Source organism: Medicago truncatula, chromosome 5 (assembly GCF_003473485.1).
Source record: "Medicago truncatula cultivar Jemalong A17 chromosome 5, MtrunA17r5.0-ANR, whole genome shotgun sequence".
NCBI lineage: Eukaryota > Viridiplantae > Streptophyta > Magnoliopsida > Fabales > Fabaceae > Medicago > Medicago truncatula.
Window position 1 is genome coordinate 14,436,418 of NC_053046.1, and position 17,390 is coordinate 14,453,807.

The following is a 17,390-nucleotide window of genomic DNA, read 5'->3' on the forward strand; positions in this document are numbered from 1 at the left end:
TTTAGGAGTGTTGTTATCCATTGATATAGTCGGGTTTGGGTAAACAAAAAAATTAAAAAGTGTCATATTGAATAGTTTATAGATTTTTTGAGTCTTTATATACTATCGTGAAATATGAATATTTAGACAAACTAGTAAGAACGAGGTAACTTCCTGAGGATTAAGATTTGATTTGGTAGTATTTATATGCGTTTAAATTTCAATTTAGGTTTTTTTTTTTTTTTTTGAACAACAATTCAGGTTTTAATCAAACAGGTAGAATTCTCTTTCAAGCTAGTAAGAACGAGGAAACTTCCTGAGGATTAAGATTTGATTTGGTAGTATTTATATGCGTTTAAATTTCAATTCAGGTTTTTTTTTTTTTTTTTGAACAACAATTCAGATTTTAATCAAACAGGTAGAATTCTCTTTCAAGCTAGTAAGAACGAGGAAACTTCTTGAGGATTAAGATTTGATTTGGTAGTATTTATATGCGTTTAAATTTCAATTCAGGTTTTTTTTTTTTTGAACAACAATTCAGGTTTTAATCAAACAGGTAGAATTCTCTTTCAAGTTTTTTTTTTTTTTTATTCCCATTAGCATTCAAACAGACAATTTGTATTTGTCTGTCTGCTTTTTTTATTGTGTTAATGCGTATAAATTACAAACAATAATTTTTACGAATTTGATTTTGATTGAAATTATAAGCATGTATATTTTGACTTTCATATTGTAATAAATTATACTTATTTTTTTCAATAACACCAACAATAAAATAAATATAGTATAAACTCTATAAAATAAATTATTATTTTTTTGAATGACACCAATAATATTCCAAGTTAGCAATGCACTCTTTCAATTCACTGTTTGATATATTTCACATGATTGTTAAGAAAAAAATTGTCAAAAATAAAATTAAAAATAAATCAATTAATTAATTTTTCAAACAAAGTATATTGAAATTTTAAAATGAACAATTTAAAAAAAGATGTGTGTTGTAAATGTTTAAAAAAGTCTTCCTCAAAAATTTAATTACACCTCATTCTGAAGTTATGTTGTAATATTCATTTTATTTTTGGTACAAAACGAGGGCAGAGCCCAAGAAAAAGAAAAAGAAAATTAAGCAATTAATCGACCATTTCGAAGAGTATATATGAGAAAAATGTTGTAATATTAATTACTAAAATATCCACAGAAATATATATAGATAGTGAAATAGGATTCTATGTATGTACAAAAAAGCTACATTGTTGAAAATTTATTTCATTGAATAATGTAATGAGAAAAATGTGGTGATTACGAGGATTTTTTTTTTTTTTTAAGAAATGTGGATTTTAAAATTTCCAACAATAATAAATAAATTATATTTTAAAGTTTGTAACAAGTGTCTATTGCACATTTATTAGCATACCAAAAATAATAATAATAATCAGTGGGGTCTTGTGAAAAGAGTCTTGTGTCTTCAACAAGTTTATCAAGTTTGTAACAATAATATTTTAAAGTTTGTAACAATAATAATAAATAAATTCAACAGTGGGGTCTTGTGTCTTCAACAAGTTTATCAAGTAAAGTCAAGGATATATAGGTGATCCAACTACACAACCAAACATCCAAAATCTGCCTTCAAACTATGATGAAAAGAGTTCTTCTAAAGTTCAAGGATTGCAAGAAAAAATATAATCAGTGTACTAAGATCATAAATATTGTAAACAATATAATCAACCAAAGAAAGTGATTCAGATTGGACCATCCAGAAAATGAAGAAACCAGTCCCTCTCATATTTTCTCAATGCCTCAAACTACTTCTAATCAAGTTTGTACTACTATCAGAAACTATAATAGCAGAACCAAGAGCAAAGACAGTTATGATAACATGTGGCCATCAAGTAGAGCATAACACAAGCATCTTTGTTCCGAATTTTGTTGCAACTATGGAGAAGATTAGCGAGCAGATGCGCAGTACCGGCTTCGGCACAGCAGTTACAGGGACAGGACCTGATGATAACTATGGCCTAGCACAATGCTATGGATATCTTTCATTACTTGACTGTGTGTTGTGTTATGCTGAGGCGCGCACGGTTCTTCCTCAGTGCTTCCCTTATAACTCCGGTCGCATTTACCTTGATGGTTGCTTCATGAGGTCTGTGAACTATAGTTTTTTTAGTGAGTATACAGGAAAAGAAGATAGAACTGTGTGTGGGAACACAACTAAGAAGAGCTCGGGTTTTCAAGCAGCAGCGAAGGAGGCAGTGTTAAAGAGCGGTTCGAGATGCACCGAAAAATAAAGGCTATGCCAGAGGGAAAGTAGTTGTATCAGGAACATCGAATGAATCTGCTTATGTTCTGGCTGATTGTTGGAGAAGTTTGGATTCTAAGTCTTGCAAAGCATGTCTCGAGCATGCGTCATCTTCTATTTTGAGATGTCTGCCCTCGTCAGAAGGACGGGCGCTCAACACCGGATGCTTCATGAGGTACTCCAACACTGACTTTCTTAACAAGGAAGTTGAAAATGGGAGTTCAGGAGGTAAATAAATTGTAGTTCTCGGCACTTTTTAGTGGACAAAATTATGCTAGGATGTAGCTTCATGCATTGAGAAAAATTAACAAACCTAGTAGTGATAAATCTTGAGTATGAATCCAATTTGTTGACTTGTACAGGTAATGTAGTAGTGATAGTCGTTGCAGTAGTTAGTTCGGTGATCGTTGTGGTGGTTGCCGTAACTTTTGGAGCTTATATCTGGAAACAGAGATACATTCAAAAGAAAAGAAGAGGTATAAGATTTAATAGCTTATCTCTATTTGTTAATAATAATAGCAAACCTAGAATATCACACCATTTATATCATCATAGTAAGAAATTCTGTTTTTTCTTTTCAAAGTGCTACAATTTATCTTGCAAACAAATTGTGGAATCGTTAGCAGTTATAACACAACTACATTGAGAAACTTTACTGATCCAAATGGTCGTCCTGGTTGCCAGGATCAAATGATGCAGAAAAGTTAGCAAAGAGTCTAGAGCAAAAAAGCTTGAACTTCAAGTACAATACATTGGAAAAAGCTACTGGATCTTTTAATGACAATAGAAAAATAGGGCATGGAGGATTCGGAACGGTTTATAAAGTATTTCTCTTATCTTAAGACCTATAAATAACCACACATTTTACATATCAAGCAGATTAACAGTTTGGTTGCTGCAGGGAGTTCTACCAGATGGAAGAGAGATTGCTATCAAGAGGTTATTTTTCAACAACAGACATAGAGCAGCAGATTTCTCTAACGAAGTCGACATAATTAGCGGTGTCGAACACAAGAATCTAGTTAGACTATTAGGATGCAGTTGTTCAGGACCCGAAAGCCTTCTTGTATATGAATTTATGCCTAACAGAAGTCTTGATCGCTTCATTTTTGGTAATTTATGAACTCATGCAGTAACTTAGACAACTAACTCATGCTTGTTTAAGCTAGTGCCTCACTTTGACTATTAAGTGATTATTAGTTTAACATAATATGAACTAAATATAAAGTGTCTTATGCATAATTACAGATAAAAACAAGGGCAGAGAACTAAACTGGGAAAAAAGATATGAAATTATTATTGGGACAGCTGAAGGATTAGTTTACCTGCATGAGAACTCCAAAATCAGAATAATTCATAGAGATATAAAAGCCAGCAACATCCTATTGGATTCAAAGCTTCGAGCTAAAATTGCAGATTTTGGTTTGGCCAGGTCCTTTCAAGAAGACAAGAGCCACATAAGCACAGCTATTGCAGGAACTTTGTAAGTATCTTATAACACATAATGTGTGTTTTGGTATAGAGAAATGTTTTTTGTACAACTAACTTGGACAAATGTTGTGACAACTTTTAAGTGATTAACAAAGCTTAAATAAGTTGTTAATTATGTTTAGTAGATAGTTAATAAATATATCAGGTGGCGAAACTCATTAACCAAGAATTTGGACGTGGTTTTGAACACCTAAAAAGTTTAGTTAATCACATCCAAATCTGTGGTTAATGAGTTTTACACCTTATATGCTCATTAACCATGTTCTGAATGTAATTAACCGCCTATTTTAACTGCGTTAACCACTTAGATAGTAGTCGCAAAAGTTGTCGAAATTTAGTTGTTCGAATAACACAGCTTTTTGGTAAATACTAAAAGTTTTGAACAATCAAAATAAGAGGCAAAGAACAACCTACTATTGCAAAAAAGAATAGTGTATTATATCTGAAATAGTATTGTACTCTTCTATTCCTGGATCTGCAGGGGTTATATGGCTCCAGAGTATCTAGCTCATGGTCAGTTAACAGAAAAGGCAGACGTATATAGTTTCGGAGTATTACTGCTAGAGATAGTTACTGGAAGACAGAACAACAGGAGCAAAGCATCAGAATATTCAGACAGTTTAGTTATAGTGGTCAGTTGCAGATTCCTCTGCTGTTTTGTTCTGATTGTTGTTCAACTAAGGAACTCTTTTTCTATCTTTTATCTGACACACATTCTTGCAACATCAGACATGGAAGCATTTTCAGTCGAGGACTGCTGAACAGTTGTTCGATCCAAATATAGAGTTGCACAACGACAGTAATAGTGATGTTAAGAATGAGAGTTTGAGAGTGGTTCACATAGGACTTCCATGCATCCAAGAGGTCGCTTCATTGCGACCAACTATGTCAAAGGCGTTACAGATGCTAACCAAGAATGAGGAGCATCTTGTTGCTCCCTCTAATCCACCTTTCTTAGATGAGAGTACCATGGAACTCCATGACACAAGTGGCGACCCATTTTACCTCCACAAAACAGCTGATTCAGTTGCTACTATGTCAAATAGCTCTTTCTATGGAAACGCAGAGAAAATAAATCACTGCACACATTAAGTCTGCCGTGCCACAAGTAAATTGGCTTGGCTCGGGATTATGACACTGAAGGTTGTTAACATTGCATTTTATCAGTTTCTGTTCCAAATGTACACTTCAATTATGGGAAGCAAACAATGTAAACTGTATAGTTCCATGATTAGCATTTACTACAGAAATTAGATTAATCCGATATGTAGCAGCTCATAACTAGTTTGAAATTTTGAACAATCATGACAGCATCATTATTTGAGAAATATAAAGTCATACGAAAACATGACTGGAACATTTCCTTGAAACTGCAAATAGAATTAACAGCAGAATGTCAGGCAATAAAAGAGCCATTGTTCGTTTGTTTATAATGCATTTGAATTAACAGCAGTTTATATTTATACAGCCTGAACAGGGGAGGTTGGAATTTATTGGTATACAAAGATGATGCCTAAATGTCATCTAATGTTTAGCTACCAAGCACCCCATGAGGCCTCCACCGATCTCATAATGTCGAGCAGTAGAAAATCCTACTTCTAAAGCAAGTTTCTCCAATTCCTTCCCTGCATCACAGGAATATTATTAAGTTAGGTGATCAACATGACAAAGTTCTAACATCGATAAACAGGATCACTTAGTATTTTCCTCCTACCACTATAAAAAAAATATGTTAAAAACAGAATCAACATGTACCAATGAAAGCTTGATTGTATAAATGCCTTGAGTTCAATTGAAAACAAACCTGTTAAAAATTCTCTTATTGAACTTTTGAGATATTTGTAGTCATCTGAAAGGCCATATACAGAGGCTACAGGGACAACAATATTGTCAATCATCCACTCCTAGAATGAGAAATGGGGTTAGACCTTCCGCTCACACCAAAGAATCAAAAAGACGAAAGCAAGTTAATTGAAATTATTATTGTAATTTATTATTCAGATTCACATGTCAAAAATAGATTTTCATCTAAACTTTAGCAGTGCAAAACAAATATGTTGCAAGGGTATACCGTAAATGAAGAAGTTAGTAGCTCATTGCTTTTATTAAAGTCAAGGATGGATGCTGTAGAACCTGGAAAGTAAAAAGTAGCATGTGTCAAATTTTATATAAACACCAATCAATATGTTATTGAGTTGAGACACAGCAGCTACCGGGCTTCAGCACACGTAAAATTTCCTGCATGGCTTTACGCTTATCAACAACATTTCGAAGACCATAGCCCATAGTGATTGCATCAAACCAAGCATCAGAAAACGGCAAGTCAAGAGCATCACCTTCAACCCACCTAGGATTTACAAATGATTAAAATCTTCCTATTATACTATCACCAATGATACTAATGTACAACTTGATCACAAGAGTAATCTTCACTATAATTACTGTTTTAGCTTTATACTGGAGAACATGGAAAAGAAATGAATGATTAAATGTGTACAAAGCAACTTTCTCTCTTAAAAATACTTTCAGGCTGTTATCTACTTTCAGGATACTGCAAAAGTTACCCATGCTCACTCAATATTATTGAAGCAATTCGTTGAAAACGATCGTGATGAGGCAACCATTAGTTGCTCCTTTGAGAAATCAAGACCAATCACCTACAGCCCAAAATATTTACAAAACTGTGATTTCGTTGCAAAAATTAAAGTAATTCTTATGCAAACAAAATGTCCATAAACAATGTCCAGAAAGGATTTGTTGTCTTGTTCGATACCATGTTAATGCATCTTGAATAATCGGTTAATTGTTAATTGTTTAAATGCAGAATCATTAAAATAATTAACAATAAAATGCATTGCCAGCTTTATAAACACTACATAGGTCGTATCTCTAGGGAATGTGGGACTAAATTCAATCGTTCACACCAATACATCGTAATTAGGCAGCTAGGGGCAGACCGCAATGAAGGTGGAATTTCCAATAAACCCGAATTTATTCCACCCTTCACAACACATTAATTATATTTGTACCTCACCATGTCTCTCTGTAACTATTTTAATCTCTCCTCCAACGTAAAATTGCAAAAATGATTTAGCAACATATTTTTCAACATAATGCAAAAAAAAAAAAAAAAAAAGAAGAGAAGAAGAGTTTGCCTTGCCATTGGAGGCAACTTTGTTAGACAAGAGAAAGGATAAATCACCACTTCCACAGCAGACATCCAACACACGATCACCCTTTTTTGCTCTGTTACCAAATTATTCAAACACAAAACAATCAAATTAATTAATTTCATTAGAATAGAAGGAAATGATTAAGTGAAGAAGCAAAATACGTACTCAGTCCAAGAAACAGCCATTCGCTTCCAAATCCGGTGCTGACCCAAGCTCAGCAAATCATTCAGCTGCAACAATGAAAAGGTGTGAAGGAGAAAGAAGACTAGAGAGAGAGAGAGAGAAAGATAAAGAAAAAAGAAGCGCGCACGTTATCATAGACAGGAGCAATGCGGTTGAAAAGCGCCTGTCGGTCGTTAGAGCAGCGAATGGAAGTCGGTCGGTATGAAGGATAAGGAGCAACCGCCGGGAACATCTCTGCAACACAACATTCACAACTCTCACGTGTCAAATTAAAGTACATGTTTTTCCACCTACAAGAAAACATTTTCTAGCTCCGTTAAAAAAAATAACTGAAATGATATTTCAACGATATTTTTTGATAATTTTTGTGACAACTTTCTCTCTCATACTCACATTTTGTTTTTACTTTCTTTCTCTATTGCTTTGGTTCTTGTGTCAATATTCATATTTCTTTGTATATTTAGGTTATCTCACAAATTGTCAACGAAAATGGTTGTTCAAATAACACTCCTCGAAAAATAATAATAATACTAATTAGTGTCATTCATTTATAAAATTTAAGTTCTTTTAACAAAAATTGTTTTTTCTTATGTGTAAATTTTTGGTTACTTGTATTTGTGGTTTCATAAATAGTTGAAATTTTCTTTAAAAAAATGAATAGTTGAAATTTATGAGAAAGAGAGAGTGTACGAAAATAAAATTAGAAAGTTATGTTGGAAGGTAGGTTATAGAAAACTTATGTGTTTCTCGAACTTTCTTTAATATGGTACAGTTGGCGATGAAGGAAATCCAGAATTATCTTGCTTGGTTTATTTCTATTCAGCATATCCTTTGGAAAAAAAAACTCTTACTCTGATATCCTTGTTAAGTTGGGAGCTAATAGTTCAAACCATTTTGTTATATTTGATGAGCCCCTTTCGAATTTATTACATACTTTATTAGTCGATGTTTTAGACGTGTCCTTTTCAAAGACTTAGTTTTCTTCTCTTTTTTTCTCCTTTCTTTTTTCTCATGTAACCAAAACTCTACTTTAATTTGAGTGTACAATTATAAAACGTACTTAAATAATAACGAGTGGACATAAAATAAAGGAGAATGTTACCCTAAAATTCATTTTAATTCTTAAGAAAATTCAAAAGACACAAATTAAAGTAACTTTTAGTCTCTTCATAAGAAAAATAATAATTAAACTCTAAAGTTAGTCTATGTCATCTTTACATTTTGTTTGGTTGATGATAGAAATATAGAGGAAAAAAATGAAAATAATATATTTGCTTTTTTACAAAGAAGAGATTATTTAGTAGTTTGACATGAGAGAAATTAAAAACTATGATAAAAAAGAGATATGTGAATTTATAAAATGATATAGACTACTAAATATATATATCAAGGTCATTAAAATATAGTTAGATCTCATATATGAGGAGGAAAATTACATCAATGTAATGTAACATTGGTGTAACAACATTCAATATCATTTTCCTTAAAAAAAAAAATATTCAATATCATTTTATTTTATAGATATTTTCAAATTGATCGTTTTTTTTTTTGAAATAAAATTTGATCGTTGTATTGTAACTTGTAAGTTTATATCATCTATGTAAAAATTTACACAAATAAAAAAATCTACAGAAATTTATAAATTATTTGATATGTTATTAACACTCAAGATTCATGACTTATGCGTTTGTATTGAAGACGGTTAATTTTGATGAATTGAAGTAACATATAAAATGACTTTCAATCTATATAAAATTTTACATGAATGATTTATATGATATAAACTTACAATACAACTGTCAAATTTTTATATATCGAGTAAAACAATAATCAATGTTGTAACATTACCTTTCGTGTAATTTGATACTCTATAATTCTTAATTCATTAGTGGACTAACATAGCCAACCATAGCTTATTATGTGTCCATCTGTTTAACCAATTAACCCTATGTTGGACAAACGCCTTGTCGGTCAAGTTCATTATGAACCATATCTTGATAAGGCACTATCAAAATTTGAACTTTACATGAACTCTTTTTCAAGTATTTTTGTGAGCATCCAAGTGAAAAAGCATCATATAGAACAAAGCTTTCTAAAGCACCAAATTAGATAGGTATTTCAATTCTTGGGAAGTTTAACATATTAAATTTATTTGGGCTTTTAGGTTTGACTTATGATCATGATAAGTTTATTTAGTCAAATACTAAAACTGCACTTTCAGGTGTTGTGGTCTATGAATCTTGCTTTTGCTGCTAATCGCTTTTAATAAATTTTGATGTCTTTTAGTTAGAAAGATTGTGATAATGAATGATCTTTGACCACTAATTGGGGTATTGAAATGAACATGTGTCCTTTGTTTTGGTCAAGAATGGTAATGGTAAGACTCATACATGTGAAAAAGTAAAAATAAAAACACTTTCCCTAATCTAGTGATGAATTGGCAAAATCTTTTTGTTTTTGTTTTTTTTTTTTCCATTTCCATATCATAGTAATTAAAATTCTCAATAGAGATTTTGTATTTGAATTTTGGTTGAAAACAACATCGGTAGGCAAAATTCATTTACAACTTTATTTTATTTTTAAATGAGCTATATAAAAATATGACATTATATTGTATTATTGGATGATTGGTATATTTATCCAACCAATTTCATAAAAATATTTAACCGTAACAATTTTTCTTCTTAATCTATTAAAGAGCGATGATTTAGGGTAAATTTTGATCCGAAATCAACCGTCTGAATTGTTTTTCTTTTTCTTTTAGTTAAATAAGTGATTAAGGGTTCACATATTTTCAGTTTTCTTTCGTTTGTTTTTGTGATTTCTTTGTCTAGCACGTCATTGTTTATTTTGATTTCCCGTCTTTGTGCGGTGTGTTTTTTATTTCTCATCTTAATGCGGTGTTTATTTGATTCGGATTGAAAGATTGGCTTTGATCAAGTGTAGATTCAATCAATGACTTTTGCGTCATCAACGTTGCAGATCCGGATACATGAGTATTCTTGTGGCTTGAATATAATCATATTTATAGACATATGTACTCTGCCGTTTTATCCTATTAACATTGATTTTGCGAGTTTATTTGCAGATTCATCCTTTTTATTTTTAAACACTTTAAATTTGTATTGTATCAATCTAATATATCAATTTGAATGAACTACGTAAAAAAAAAGGTACTATTAAGAGATGGGTATTTACCCAACCAAATTTCATGAGTACAATGTTCACGGTTCACAATTTCCATAAAAAGACTGTCTTTAATGGCTCAAGTCAAAATATGATTTGAAAATTCTGAAATCAAAATCAAACACATTAGTCAATAAAGATCCCATTTCTCCAATCTTGAGGATATTTTTATATAGAGAGTTTTGAAAATTTTGAAAATTCTCCAATCTTGAGGATATGTTATTTAAAAATGGGATCCACGCTCTCTATATAAAGATCCCATTTCTCTTGCCAAATAACAAACAAAAGTCAATAAAGTACTCCCATTTGTGTCCTAAGCTCTTAATTTTCTCACTTCTCAAGCCAACTCGACTTTCTTGCTTGTATCTCCTCACAACCAATTTTTTTGCAATTTTCCTCGTTGTGATTATATATAGGTAGTAGTGCAGGTGGTACAAATTGAACCACTCAAGGCAAGTTAGACACAAATTAAATAAACCAGAAGTATCCACATCTTCATATAAGGTTTGGGAGAACCAACAATCTCAATGAAATTTTACAATTAAAGTTGCATGTGAGCGAAAGAAAGATCCAACATATTTTAGCCTCTTACCAGGTATGTATTCTATTTTATATCTTATATATAGTGGATTTTTTAAGAGTATATTATCCCTTTCTATACTTTTAAAGATAATGATATTACAACTCACTCTCTTTATGTTTTAAAATGTACACAATCCTTCCTTTAAAGATGTTATATTATATATGTTGATGTGAATTTAAAAAAGTCTTAGATGGGCACAACCCCGAATCAAAATGATTTGAGCACACTCACAAAACATAAAAAAAATTAAATAAGAGTAAAATTAATTGATATCAATTGATGCGACTGATTTGTTTTTGTTTTAATTTTTCATTTTATGTGAGTGTACCCGAATCTTTTTGATTTAGGGTTGTGACTATATTAGACTTTCTTATGAATTTATATTTTTTTCATTAACTTTTGTTTGACCTTGCTAAATAATTTTTTATTTTATCAAAATGACATTTTTTGTCCAATTGTTTTTCGCTATCATATGCTCCATCTTCCTCTTTACACCGTCAAGAGTTCATCATGTCAGCCATCGTCGTGCTTGATGCTAATATATTCTCTTAATTATTAACAAGTTATGTGGAAAAGATAATGCACTTTGCTATTGTTGTTGTGTTGGAGCTTTGAAATGATGAGTGAATTTTACAAAGACCTACTTTAAAATTTGGAAAACAAGAGCAATAGATTATTGCTCTTTGATGACCAAGAAAATCGATAGATGAATTGGATATAAAAAAAAACAATATTTTAGTATATAAAAAATTGTTTAACATGTTAAAAGAAAGTTAATGGAATAACACAAATTCGAATTAAAATATATAATTTAGCATCTTTAAAGGAAGAGATGTGTATGTTTTGAAACATAAAATGAAGAGGTTGTGATATCATTATCTTTGGAGATAATGATATTACAACTCACTCCACTTATGTATATGTTTAACATGTTTATAGAAAGTTAATGTATATGTTTTGAAAAATATATAATTGGAGATAATGATATTACAACTCACTCCACTTATGTTTTAAAATGTACACAACCCTCCCTTTAAAGATGTTAAATTATATATTTTGATGTGAACTTATATTTTTTCATTAACTTTTGTTTGATCTTGTTAAAAAAAAAAATTATTTAACCAAAATGACCTTTTTTGTCCAATTGTTTTTCACTATCGTATCGTCAATCTTCCACTTTAAATTGTCGAGAGTTCATCATGTCAGTTATCGTTGTGTTTGATGTTAATATATTGTCTTAATTTTTAACAAGTTATGTTGAAAAAGAGCACTTTACTATTGTTGTTGTGTTTGTGTTGGAGCTTCGAAATGATGAGTGGATTTTACGGAGATCTACTTTGAAACTTGGAAAACAAGAGCAATGGATTATTGCTCCTTTGATGGCCAAGAAAATCGATAGATGAATTCGATAAAAAAAAAAAAAAAATCACTTTGGTAAAATCAAAATGGAAAATGTTAACTAAGGGCATAGGTTAAGGTTTTAAAGATGGAAATTATGCATCGTAAATTGTGCCAATTTATTTTTTATAGGATTAAAATTTAATGTTTCTCAATAAATACTTACTCTATGTAGAAACCTTAACATGTGTCTAAAGGACACAAGTTAACAAGACTCAATAAAAATTTATTTAACATGTTAAAAGAAAGTTAACGGAATAATACATATTGAGATCAAAATATATAATTTAGCATCTTTAAAGGAAGAGTTGTGTATGTTTTGAAACATGAAAGTAAGGGGTTGTTATAACATTATCTTTGATGGGGGATTATTTACTCATTATTTTAATTATTTGTATAATTGATATTGGACCGTGTGTATAAATTGTTTATAAATTCCATAAATTACGAGCTTTCAGAAGAGTAAAATAAATGCGAGTTCTAAGATAAAACTAATTGATTGGATGGTTGATATTTTTTTAATCAAGGTACAAGTAGTGAAAATACTTAAACTAAAAGATAAATAAGTTTTTGGTCCTTATAAAATTTTAAATTTTTAAGTTTTAGTGCCTCTGAAAGTTTTTATTAATTTTTGGTCCTTCAAAAAAAATTGTCACCACTTATGGTCTCTATTTTTAAGTCAACTCATATGTTTGTATCATATTTTTTAATGAATTATAAAATTATTTATAATATTATAATAATATCTCCCACAAAAAATAAATTGTTTAACAACATAAGAATTTTTAAAAACTTAAAAATTCATATGTAATCCATCCCTTGTTAAAGCAATTTAAAATTTTGTAAAAGAGATTTTCATAATGTACTAAACATGACTGGAAAAAAAAATTCAAAATTTTGAAAGCTACACGTAAGTTTACTTAAATGCAGAGATCAAGAGCCGTGATGAATTCTTTTTAGGGACCAAAAATTGATGAACAATTTTAGAGGAATTAAAATTTGAAAATTTTATAGGGACCAAAGCTTATTTAACTCTTAAATTAATTAAGGTTGAAGCGCTTGTATATCACCAGGGTTCCCTCCATGATTAAATAGCAATTAATTGAGTGCATTTGATTTGTTGAAAAACCATGAGACTGAATTGAACAACTTTTTTGTATTCTGTTTGATTTAGAAACGAGTCATATGACAAAATAAAATAGGTATGAAGGGTTGAACAAAAATATGAACTTTTGTTTCTCACTAAACACTAAGAGAACTTCTTAACTATAGCACAAATAATTACCAAAAGGGTCCATGCCCGTAGGGGGTGAATAAAAAATTATAAGGGGATGCATAGCGAATGCATCAAAAGGGCCCAAAAATCAGCCGTACCAATGCTTCAACCCAGCAGCCTCTAAACCATTTTTCATCAAAAGGGGGGTCTGTATAGACACTCAAAGCTTTAGCAAACAGAAACGCAGCACAATAGAAACTGAGAAACGAAAATTTTGTAGAAACACAAACCTAAAATCGGAAAAATACATCAAGGGTGTCAGATCCTTCCCCTCCTATCTTGGTGATGATGGACCAAATGCATCTAATATTGAAATTTCTCATTTTGATATGTATGATCCAAGAAATTGAAAGAATGTTGATAACATGTCGAGAGATATTCTGGTTGAAAAGGAACCTATTAGAAAAATAAATCTTAGTTTTCCCAATGTGAATATTTTAGCCATTTCTCATATGCCAATTATTCAAGAAAATTAAGCACCGATGAGATTAATGATTGAAAATGGGTATTACCTTGACAACCGTCATAACTAATGTATGTGTCATTCATCTTTTATCAGAAGAAGAAAAAATTATCACATATTATATTATGTAATAGCTCTTTTCTTATAACATCTTTTATAATAAATTGTTGAATTTATTCTGTTAGGGCACCATAACATCAAATCAAATACAAAATAATCTGAATTGTTGGTGGTGGTGGTTGCACTTTGTTAGAATTTTCATGAAAGATGAACGGAATTAGCGTGTGATTCATTTGATTGGGAAAGAATTTATTGATGTTAGTGAGACTTCAAGGAGATGTTCTCATGAAAAATTATTGAATGAAAATCGATCCCTTAATTAAATCAAATCTTCATAGCAGATGAAAGTAAACCCACAATGTCGATGTAAAAAAGTGCAAAAAGGATGAAAATGATTGATTATTTTTGTGAAAAAATCTTTAAATATATGTTAATCGTAATTTATGTTTGATTTGTTTGGTGTCAACGGATCTGACTTTAATAAAAAAAATACTAAAAAAAGATGAAACACTTTATACTTAATAAATTTTAATGAACTTCCTTACAAAAACGAAATGTTTAAACGTTCTTATGATATGTGTCTTCTTAATGACCAAAGCATTTGAACATAAGTTGAAAATAATTTTCCACCTTTAATTTTTAAAAACTTCTTAACATTGAACTTCGTTAGCACCTATAAACTCAAAGACTTTTTTTTTAAAGAAAGACATAAACTCAAAGACGTTTTCATTTATCAAATAAGAGAATTTCATTGTGTAACTAAAACCAAATCTATATTACGATTATGGTTTTGTAACAATTGCATATCATATATTGTTAAATTAATTTGATGCAAATTGAAACAGACAAACAACATAGAATCGTATGTAATAGTTCTGCTTGTTGTTTAATTAGTGAATATATTAATCAAGTTGTGAGTTGATTCTGATCGTTAGCAGCATCATATCGACCACAACATTAGAAGGAATATATAACATATGGGTACATTCTTTTTTTGATAAGAAAATTTTATTAACAAGAGTATAAGGGGGTACCACCAAACCCATCAAAATCGAAATACAACACATTTAACTAATTTTTGCAACCTTCCCTTCAAATACCAACTTATTCCTTATTGTCCTAAGAGTCCATATCACTTCACAATTAGCTACAATACACCTTCGTTTTAAGGCTTTCGTCGAAGCAATTCTGCCTTGCAGAACTCATCTTCCATGAATGATGAATTTTGATGGAACCGATGAATTCCACAACTATTTATAGGCTTTCTTATTTCTCCAACTTTGTCGACAATGAATTTTGTGCACACTAAGACACACTAATGTAAATGGGTGCATCCAATATTAGACTTCAAAAAAGTGTAAATATTTAGTCTTACTATTTTTAATAAATTTTCAAAAATAGTACATCCATTTTCCTTTCTTTATTATAAATTCTATTATTTTACTAAACATTGCAAGAGTCCGTCTTCATACAATATTTTGGATGTGTTCATATTAAAATGCCTAATGTTTTATATGTCTTTGGCTATTGCCAAATAAAATTTAAATATTCTTTCAATTTTTTTTAAAAATATGTAACGATGCATAGGACATCATGCTCACTCACTTCCTTTATGTGGAGTGGAAGTTTTATGTGAAGTGGAAGTGAAAAGAGACAGAACTTCACAGTATTTTGTCTAGGTATTTTGCCTAGACAGGTCTTTTGTTTTCAAGTCTTTATCTAATTGATATATTTAAAAGTTTTGTGATCATATCTCTAAATATTTTAATTTAAAGGAGTAATAGATTAATGGGAGCTAAATTCATGCATAATAATATCTTAATGGTTATGAGTTGGTTTAATATAGATCTCTAAAAAATAGTTTAAGGGCGGACTCTTACTATTTTCAATAAATAAATTGAATAATAATTATTAAAAAATAATTGGAAAACGGGTATAGTTGTTTATTAAAATTTACTAAAAATTATAATAACCACCTTTAACCAGAGATGTATATTAGACCCCTTAAACTATTTATTAATTAAATAGAATATGCTAACGAATGTCTTCGGAGATTTTTTAAGAACCTTAAATGAAGTTTTTATTAAAGTTTGTTTATTCAGTGCAACCAATCGGGTTTATGTTTTGGTGAATGAACCGACCTTCAACACATAAATAGATCACGTACCATCAACCCCTACGGTGACGACAACAAGCATTAACAACTCTTTCGAGTTTTAAATATTCTCGTTACAAACAACGAAAAATAACTAAGATATTACAGAAGTCTAAATTCAGTCACAAGACTAAGACTAATATTAAGATGACATTGGTGCATAATCTTTGACCTTGAAACCTACAAATCTCAACAGATTTGAAGCTACTTTAAAAATTAAAGGTGGAGGTATGCGTTAGACACACCACAACAAAAAATCACTAAACCATTGTGCGCTATGGTTACGAACCAATGTTAAGAAAGCTGCATATCTCAATAGATCTAGATGAATCGAAGATCAAGGAAGCAACACATCAACTCAATGGCGAGTTTGCGGCGACGTAGCTCAACAAAAATACAACACATTTAACTAATTTTAGCAACCTTCCCTTCAAAGACCATCTTATTCCTTGCTCTCCTAAGAGTCCATATCACTGATATGGCTGCATTCTATGCGGCTTCCGAACCAAACACACAAGGAATTACCTCACAATTAGCTACAATACACCTTCGTTTTAAGGCCTTCGTCGAAGCAATTCAGCCCTGCAGAACTTGCCATCCACGAATGATGAATTTCAATGGAACCGATGAATTCCATAACTATTTATAGGCTTTCTCGTTTCTCCAACCCTGTCTACAACGAATTTTGTGTCAACTAAGACACTAGTGTAAATGGGTGCATCTAATATTAGACTTCAACAAAGTGTAAATGTTTACTCTTATTGTTTTTAGTAAATTTTTAAAAATAATACATCCCTTTTCCTTTTTTTTTTTAATTATAAAATCTATTAATTAGTGGCTTAATCCTTTTAGTTTGCTTGAGTTTTGACATGTAAATATTTTTGGTTTGGTTTGACACTTTTGTCTATTAAACTCGTTGTCTTCTATCTTAGCACTTGTTGTGCTTGATAGAAAGTTTTCTCAGTAGTAATATATTCAATTTTAGCTTGTTTACAAATCTACTTTATACACATATATTTTTTATTTTTTTAAGTAGCTTAGTTGCTATAAATTAATTTCTTAAGATGAATAAATGAAGAATTTGGAGTTTGAACACTAAACCCTACATATTATAAAGATTTTATTAACTAAGTTATACTTACGA

General features: G+C 30.6%; 2 protein-coding genes across 2 annotated transcripts; one reads left to right on the plus strand and one right to left on the minus strand.

Annotated features, from left to right (window-relative positions):
* Positions 1 to 1,442: 1,442 nt before the first annotated feature.
* Positions 1,443 to 4,971, plus strand: LOC11408630 (cysteine-rich receptor-like protein kinase 2). The gene is given in 8 exon segments (XM_024783423.2): positions 1,443 to 2,237; positions 2,239 to 2,506; positions 2,641 to 2,754; positions 2,963 to 3,102; positions 3,180 to 3,390; positions 3,527 to 3,761; positions 4,251 to 4,401; positions 4,499 to 4,971. Coding segments are annotated over 8 exon segments (1,980 nt in total). The 5' UTR covers positions 1,443 to 1,739; the 3' UTR covers positions 4,862 to 4,971.
* A 157-nt stretch (positions 4,972 to 5,128) lies between these two features.
* LOC11409460 (2-phytyl-1,4-beta-naphthoquinone methyltransferase, chloroplastic) lies at positions 5,129 to 7,420 on the minus strand. The gene is made up of 8 exons (XM_003613133.3): positions 7,253 to 7,420; positions 7,108 to 7,172; positions 6,925 to 7,015; positions 6,344 to 6,426; positions 5,983 to 6,116; positions 5,841 to 5,902; positions 5,574 to 5,673; positions 5,129 to 5,394 (listed from the first exon to the last, which is right to left on the minus strand). The coding sequence occupies exons 1-8, from the start codon at positions 7,403 to 7,405 to the stop codon at positions 5,294 to 5,296; spliced, it is 789 nt and encodes a 262-aa protein (XP_003613181.2). The 5' UTR covers positions 7,406 to 7,420; the 3' UTR covers positions 5,129 to 5,293.
* Positions 7,421 to 17,390: the final 9,970 nt, after the last annotated feature.